The sequence below is a fragment of the Candoia aspera genome, chromosome 12 (genome assembly GCF_035149785.1).
Source record: "Candoia aspera isolate rCanAsp1 chromosome 12, rCanAsp1.hap2, whole genome shotgun sequence".
Classification (NCBI taxonomy): domain Eukaryota; kingdom Metazoa; phylum Chordata; class Lepidosauria; order Squamata; family Boidae; genus Candoia; species Candoia aspera.
In genome coordinates, this window is record NC_086164.1 from 10,791,421 (window position 1) to 10,800,274 (window position 8,854).

General features: G+C 44.3%; 1 protein-coding gene across 1 annotated transcript; it reads right to left on the reverse strand.

The window, feature by feature from the left end:
* Positions 1 to 1,611: 1,611 nt before the first annotated feature.
* On the reverse strand, positions 1,612 to 8,820 carry TRMT12 (tRNA methyltransferase 12 homolog). Its single transcript, XM_063313607.1, has 7 exons — positions 8,736 to 8,820; positions 7,324 to 7,492; positions 6,698 to 6,896; positions 5,658 to 5,808; positions 4,830 to 4,939; positions 3,720 to 3,877; positions 1,612 to 2,799 (listed from the first exon to the last, which is right to left on the reverse strand). The coding sequence occupies exons 1-7, from the start codon at positions 8,807 to 8,809 to the stop codon at positions 2,332 to 2,334; spliced, it is 1,329 nt and encodes a 442-aa protein (XP_063169677.1). The 5' UTR covers positions 8,810 to 8,820; the 3' UTR covers positions 1,612 to 2,331.
* Between the last annotated feature and the right edge of the window lie 34 nt (positions 8,821 to 8,854).

The following is an 8,854-nucleotide window of genomic DNA, read 5'->3' on the forward strand; positions in this document are numbered from 1 at the left end:
GGAAGCAGACAAACAGTAGCTGTATTCCTTTATTCTTCTCTTGCATATCCAGCAACTAAAGACTTTTAACCTAACTGTGCTCTAGCTCAAACCTGGTAGGAAAAGGTGACAGAGGTGGTAACCTACAAAACAAACAAAAAAATAGCTAAGATGACTCACCTTTTGTTTTCCCTGGACATTACCTCGGAGTAATAATAATTTAAAGAAAAAAAACACCCTTTAAACTAAACAGAGACATCGCCCTAAATTATTAAATAGGTGTTCACAGCTTCTATTGTTATCTCAGAGGAGGAGGAAATTAGATTAAGGCTGCCTCACAGATCGCTTTCATAGTGCGATTGTCCTCATTCACAAAATGGCAGGAGGGGCTAGACTTAAACAATGTCAGTCCTCACACTAATCATTCCCTGTTTTGTTCACTGGAAAACTACATTTGGCTGGCTTCTCATCATATTAAACCACCATGCAGTTGTTTTGATCTAGGCTGTTGTGTGAATCTAGCCATGGGGGCCAGTATACCATGGTCTGTGGCTTAATCTTTTGTAGACACTGTAGGAGAAGAACCATGTTAATCTACGGTAGCAAAAATGTCAGGAGTCTGATAGCACCTTTTCCAATAACCAATTTTATTATTGTTGTTGTTGTTGTTGTTGTTTTAGCTCTGCTTTTATTGTTTTTTTAATGTTTTCAGTAATTATTATATACTTGTTTTAGGTAACAATTGTTTTATATATTTACTGTTTTAATTGGACTGTTGTACACCGCCCAGAGTCACTTTCGTGAGATTGGCGGCTATAAAAATACGATTAGTAAGTAAATAATTATAATAAATATAACAATTCATTAAATTTCCATGCCACTCAACTCTCAGTGACTCAGGGCAGTGCATACAGTTCTGAGAGCTCATGAAAGCTTAGGCCTTTTTAATAAAGTTTGTGTAAGCACTGGCACATTCAAGCATTCATTCAATGACAGTCAGGAGGCCAGACTCTTTCTACTGCTTTAATGAAGCGAAATGACCAGCACAAGAAGAAAGCTGCGAATGCCCAATTCCCATTCAAACTAACATTTAAAACTACATTCTCTAAATTGCCCTCTGCCCCTCTTCCCACTAAAGCATGCCACCCCCTTTCCCATGCCAGATGGTCCTTCTGATGTTCCCTGCTTGCATGGCCTTGGGGTGGCCGATGCAATAAGCCCCTAGCCATAACAATTCAGTTCACACTCCAATCTGGCACCCCCTCCCATCTGGCAACACGAAGTCTGTTCACACCGGTGAGAGAAAGCTGGAAGATGCTCCAATAAGGGGGTTCTGTGGACCTTTGATCGGAGAGTCTGACAGTTTGTTAGTTGGAAAAGGTGCTCCCAGACTCCTGATATTTTGCTATCATTTTCTTTCATAGGTACAAATTCAGCTAAGGATGAAAATGTAGAATCGCTGCACAATTCCTTTGGCTGGATGGGATCAGGAGTGGTCATTCTGGGCAGAATGATGGGGTATAAAATGAATACAGTAATAAAACAGAATCTAAAGGACAAAGCCAAAGGGCCATAAACGAGAGCTATGAAAATCCAGAGGGCTACTTGATGCAGCAAAGAAACACATAAAACTTTTTGGCTGCCATTAAAAGTTCATTTGGATTTTCACAGCCCAGATATGGAAGCCTTACCTGTGCCCAAGGTCTCATAATGCTGGTAGAGTATAATCAGACATTCACAAGCTACATACCCAGAGGTAAACAGAACTGAAGTTTATGTTAATTCAGAGGCAAGGATTGTTGGATCCAAAGAATTTTTCACTAGGCAAGCATACCTAAAAATGCAGCCCTAGCGACTTCTGCTGGGAGATATGGAGTAGGACCATGGCTTAGTGGAACAATGAATCCCATTTTCAAAACTTGCTTTTTTCAGCGATGGCTAGAAAACACACAATTATCTGAAATTATGCAGAATCTCCTTTTCTGACCTTATGGCTATAATAGAGTTCTTTGATGCAGAATCTCCAGCAAATAGTATAGCTCAGGCAAAAGGCCTGAAGGATTTACTTACTTATTTTGTTGCCCCCAGCATGCATCAACTAGCTGCCCAAATCATTTCTACTGACTACCCATGTTCAGCCCCTTCCAGGGTTCAAGGATTCATTCCAGTTTTAAGCTATCTAACTGCACTCACAAAATCCCAAGATTACGTGACACTTCCAGCCGGCAACATTCAGGCTTTCAAAAAGTGATTTTGTGGGAAGCAGCCTCAAGAAGAAGATGCAGAATGTGACACCCACACCCTGTTTTCTTCCAAAATTCCCTGAGCCAGAGAAAAGACCTTCCCGGTGCGCTACTCAAGGGGCCGGCAATCTAGATCCAAGACTAGATGGTCTACATGAGGGGCATAAGATTTCACGTGTTCAAGGTGCAAGATTTGGGTTTTCCACAGTTTCCTGTCCAGGTCCTGAAGCAAAATCAGGATCTGCATTGCTGTGACTTCTGCCCAGCGCCACCACTCTTGTTTGGCTGAAACGGTGAACGACTGCCCAGTATTCTGCAGAACATCATGGTCCTCCAGAACCACTTGATCTTCTTGGCCACGTGATGCTGCTTGGATGAGACACTGCTCAAGGGACTGATTCTGCTCCAGTCGGTGGGATGGTTCAAGTGCCTTTGCTGGAAAGGTCTCCACGTTCTGGTGGATATGAAGGACCCCTCCCACATCCTTTCTCAAGACCCGGCAAGCGACTGGCCAGCCTTCCTCTGACGTCGGGATCAGCCCCAGGTTCACTCTGTCAGCCACACCCCATAGTTCCACCTCAGCCAAGGAGAGAGCAGAGGAAATATTTTCTCAAATCAAGTATTATCACAGATTCATCTTCCTAGCTCAGCTTCTACTCAGACCAGCAGCAACTCTTCAAGTTTCAGGCAGGCAAAGACCTTTTCCAGGGTGTTTCCAAGATGCTTTTAATTGGGGGCACTCAGGACTGAATTCTTTTCATGCAGTGCCTGTGTTTTGCTCCCACTAAGCAACAATGGCCAACCTGCAATATTACTACCATAGATAACCCCTCTCCTGTTTTCACACTGCTCACAGTTCAGTTTCAAAAGCCCTCTGCCAATGAATAGCTTAGAGTTCTGGCAAAGATTATTTTTTTCTCTCCGGGCAGTGGCAGAGAGGCCGTGTTCATCCACAGACAAAGCCACGACTTGCTTCATCTTGGTTTACTGAATAAACCGAGCTAGATTCACCCAAACTGTTAATCATAAACCACAATTTGCAAACCACAATGGCTAAATTCACACCACCCGCTCAGCTTCAAAAAAGCAAATTGTTCAATGGCAGAGCGAGGTAGCTGAACCCTGTCGAAGAGAAGAGAGGGATGAACTCTCCCATTTTCGTTCCAGCCCATCGCAGGCTTCAGCCCTACTCAGAACCAGCTTGTAACCACTGGCAGATTCCCTTGATGAAGATCTGGCACTTAGCAGAAAAACAGTATTCTCACCCCTACCCAAAGCTCATGTGACTGAAGGCACACACAGACACAGACACAGACACATACGCACTCACAAGCTCCAGGCCTTAATTACAAGGGAGACTGGGCTCTAACATCCTTCCTTTGGGGAAGTGCAGCCTCTGCCTACTAAAAGCAAAGTCTTTTGGGGAGCGGCTCTAGTCCATTTTGTTAATCCTGCTTGGTTGGGTTCATGGGCAATTTCGATGCCATTTCTGCTCACCTTTCTGTTATCCCCTTGGTGAATGCAGCACCGATCCTGGACGCCGTTCAGTTGCAGGTTTCTCCGCAGAGCTTCCACGGCATGGGGGTTCCACTCACAAGCATGGACAAAGGCAGCCCCAGCATGAATTAAGTAAGGCAGAGTGAAATAGCCAATCCCTGGAGAGAAGGGAGACAGAAGTAGCTCAGTGCCCATGCAATTACATTATCCTCGATAGATGGCCCTCCAAGCTTTATTTAACAAGTCTGATGCTTATGAGCGTCCTTCCTCCTCTCATTTATACCCCGAAGCACTAACAGCTCTTACCAACTGCCCTTGCAGAAACAGAATTGCTTGGAGCAGACATGTAATAACGGTGGCCTGCCAACCCACCCTTTGGCAGCTCCTTGAACCCCGCAAGACGCTTCTCCACAAATCTGTCTAGACTAAAGTTGCACACCACTGTTCTGAGCATAAGAGGCAGATCTATTTGTCATTTTTAAGCTTTTGGAGTAGCCTTCTGTCCTCTTTTTGGCTAGAGTAAAGCTAAAATTAAATTTAGTGGACTTAGGGCTGGAGAACCGGGAGAAAGTGAAGAGAGAGAAGGCAGTGTATACGCATATATATATAATTATGGGTTTGGGTTTTTTACACAGAACAAACTCATTAGCTGCTCCGACCACACCCTATTTACCTACTGTCTGCTTGCACTTAACACACACCGTAAGTCCCACCCACAGCCTTTGACCAAGAAAGCCTGTGCCTGTGTGCTAAGGGGGTCTCAAGACGAGAGAGGAGGGAGTGCCAAAGAATCAAGGATGTTCAGTGACAGGAATCACACCTTGGACTTAGCCATAATGTGGGACGTCTTGTTTTGATTTTCTGTGTTGTGTGAATCCGCCAACAGTAGCTTCTTCCACACAACCTAAGCAAGCAAGCAAGCAGGGCTTAGTGAGATGTGCTTGAACCCAACCAACAAGCTAGGTCTTCAACTGGTCCAAACAGCCCCACTGGCTTCTGCATTCAAAAGAATCCCTGAAATCCTTAGGAGATTCAGAAGCACTTTGTGCCCAAACTAGAATTTCAGTGGGAGACAGCAGGTTTTCTGCTGTTATCAAGGGCAGTATTTACCAGCATAAAGATCCACCACAACTTCTCCCGTGCATAACATAGAGGCTATCCGCAGCTTCTCAGTGATGTTTCCTGGAGACAGCATGCACTGGGTCACATCAAACCTGTATCTGTGGAGAAAATGCAGACGCAGAAGACTAGATATCCACCCTAAATTGCCCAATTACCCTAACTCTAAGCTTTGCTAGCCTCTAGGGCTCATGGCTCACTTTTCTGCTTCAGATGGAAGGGTACAAAGCAAAACTTGGAAGCCTAGATTAACCAAGCAAATGCTGATGTTTGTTTTTGGAAACACATCTACTTACCACAGATCTTTCTATCCTCTCCAGCAACAGAATTCCCAAGGTGACTAACAAAATCAGGTAACTTCATAACCCCAGTAAAACTTGCACAAGGTGTGGGAAATGAAAACTATGTTAATAGAAAAAACAATGTGGCACTTTTGACAAATGTCCAGTGACATCAGCACTTTTGGCAAACTATACTGTGGAAGGCGGCAATCAACAAGTCCAACTCTTTGCCATCCAGTGCATAAATCCATGTTAAAGCATCCCTGACTAATGACGATCAAGCCTCTGTTTAAGATCTCCAGCACAGGAAACCTAACTGGTTTCCACAGTCAAAATGCTCTATCATGAAAAGTTGTTCTACCTAACTTTCAAGCAGAATCTGCTTCCTATAATTTAAGGCTATTATTTTGTGTCTAGCGCTAGCCAACATCACTAACTTTCTTGGTTTAAACTTGAATGCCAAGGATCTTTCATGTGATTCCATGATTAAAGTGTAAATGAAGGAAATAGGGGCAAGGAGAACTGCTCTCTCCCTTACCTGATTCCATTGTCCACCTGTTCAACCCAGCCATCCTGACCTAGCAATAGGGTCACAGCAGGAGATCTAAACAAATCGGACTGCACTCGCCCACGTTTGGCTAAACGCCGGGCCCCCAAAGCATCAGCAACCACCTGCCAAAGTTCTTGGCCTAGAACAGAGAGCAAATGACCTTATTTTTTCAGAGCAGTGTTGTTCAGTTACACCAAAACCAACCAGAGGTCTCTTGTAACATGTTTAAGAACAGACAGTAGTGGTGAATAACCTTGCAAGAGAAACCATATCATCAGAGGCATCAAGGCTAACTTAACCCTCAGTTGGCAGTTCTTATATTTCATTGTGGTCTGCCATTCAAGTACTAACTCTGTTTAGCTTTGGGGGGGGAATCAGCCCAGATTGGCTTCTATCACCTATATGGATATTATATGTTTAGTTATTACACACTGCCTGAGCTAAGACAAATATATTCAGCTAAAATGTGGTTTGTTGAGTATTGGCTTAATGTGTGGTGGGAACCCAGCCTGCTGTGGCTTATTCAACAAGCCATGGCTCAACAAACCATGGCTTAGGGCAATGCATTAAGCCCAATCATTGTAATTCAGCCCAAGTATGTGAAATCACAGTTATCACATGTTCTTCTTCTTTTATGGGGTGCCTCCACCTCTTCCTCCTCTTTCTATTATTATGTAAATCCCATGCAGTAAAGATCCAGCATGCCTGGTCTTTGTGAAGCCCCGAGTTCTAAGTTGCTGCTATGTAAATATCGAATATTAATCGTAGCGAGGAAAGGAAATTAACATCTGTGGTGGGAGAAAAAAACGACTGCCTCTGTTCAGTCCCAAATTAATAGAACTGCATTCTAGCTATTTTAAACTTGCACTTCCCTTTAGTTTCTTTGCGCAAAGACTTGGACAAGGAATAAAAGTCATTTAAATAAAAAAAATATTTTTTAAATAAAAATCAAATATCTTGGACAAGGAATAAAAGTCTGGTTTTGCTGAAGAGACATCACCCACTGTAAAATTATATTTCCAATTTACCCAATTCTCTCCACTGCATTGCTATAAAGCAATCCTCACTTAGAAGAACAAGGTCCCCATGCCTCTGCCAGGACCGTGGCAGATCTTTCTCTAACTCTTCTGACCAAGCAGCACCATGGATTAACATCAGATGTTGTAGCTCACTGTGTAATTTCTGAACAGGTGAACGTACCATAGCTGCTTTTGAAGGAATAGGATTCTAAGGAAGAAAAATAAATGGTTAGTTTCCTCTGTGATACACACAGCTTGCTTCAGTTCCAAATCCTTTCCAAACATTTTAGCTGTACATTGGATGTTTATGACAAAAGGTATTGCAGAGTACTTTGAATGTGTTAATTAAAACCTCAGGGGTTCCCAAAGCATTACATTACACAAAGCCAGCCCTTCTGTGATATCAGAACAGTTCAGCCAATGGCAGCACCACTACTAGCCCAGCCCCATGGCTACATCAAAGAAGCTCAACCAATGTTGTCAAGTAAAGTAAGGCAAGCAGAAAAGCTGGAAGAAAACAGGGAATGGGGGGGAGGAGATCAGAAACAAACTGGACAATATTTATTTCCAGCTCCAGAGATAAGCCTACTATTAGTCAAAGAACTTGATGCCTTCTCAAGAAGAGCTTGACTCACATGGATCCATGTTAGAGCACAGGCCTTTCCATGTGGGATGCTCTCCTTCAGCTGCTGTAGGTGCTGGGCTGTGAAGCTTTGGCCCAGTATAGGCAATGCCGTGGTTCCATCGGGAAGTTTTTGCACTCGATAAAGGCAGTTCAAGATCCCTTCTTTCCTCAAGAGTTTCCTGCAATGCCAACAAGTTCATGAGGATGCCTGCAGAAAGTAATTGCCATTGCTACAGAGAAGGTCCATAATAGAATGCAGGAAAGACTGTTTTTAGCTTTGGGTAACACCACATTAAGTCAGCACCAAAGAGAAAGCATGTCTGGCTTCACCGACATGCACCAAATGGCCAGCCTGAGAATTCATCAAGACTTACAAGAAATCTATTCACAGTACAGCTACAAAACAGGAAAGCTGGCTTATTTTGGGAAGGATGGCAATTTATTGTGACTGGAGCAGAGAAAAAGAAGACAAGGATGATTATTCCATACTCAGATTCTATGTATAGCCTGTGCAAGTCTACTTGTCCCTTTCTCTGAAAGCCCCTATCAACAACAGAATCTGGCCATGAAGCTTCAGGATGTCACTTACACTGCAACTGTTGTCCAATTGCTGCAATGCATTTTTTTTTCACTTGGTATTCCCTCATCTGGGAGAAAGCAGAGCCACCCTAAGAAATTAATCCTACGGAAATGAGGCGTTGGTTAATACCATTTTCCACATCAAGCCCTTCTTTATGTACCTGATTGATTAGGTGCCATCAAGTTGGTGATAACTCTTAGCAACCACATAGATTTCCTCCATAACTTGATGCACCTAGCCCACTCTATTGATTGCACGAATGGATGTTTGTAAATAAGCCTACATGAAGCTTGCTGGTGGCTGGCAGAAGAAAAGAGGGGCAGCTCCACTTTCTACAAAGGGGGTGGAAGGGGGCTTCTCTCTTCTGACTCAGTGGGGTTCAAGTCTGTATGCAGAGGGTGATGGAAGCCACTTTGTCCCCTCTGTTCACATGACTGCTTCCTTCCCACCTGTGGCCTGTGGCAATCAGGTGAGTGCTTAACTGCAAGAGATGAGCCTTTTCTGCTATGGTGCCTGCCCTGTGGAACATCACCCCCCCACCTCCCTTGATGTCCTTCTGGAAGTCCCTCAAAACTTGGCTGGGTGCACAGACTTGGGGGTCTCAAGGACATGGTGATTTAATGGGGTGACCATTGTGTGCAACATCTAATGCACTCTCGAGGGAGGGAGGGAGGGAGGGAGGGGGAGAGAGAGAGAGAGAGAGAGAGAGAGAGAGAGAGAGAGAGAGAGAGGCTGCATCGGGGGCCAGGCTGAGATGAACTGGGTTTTAGGGAGAGAAGACCTGCCCGCATGAAAACCCCTTGCATCCCAGCGCGCCCCCTCCTAGAAATCTGCCGTCACACCTGAAAAGCTGAGTAAACTGAGGCTCGGTAACGAGAGCTGCAGTACCGCGGGAGGACGAAGCAGCCGCCTCCATCTTTGAGAATCGGGAGGGAGGAGCAAGGAATCAGCGCGGAAGCGG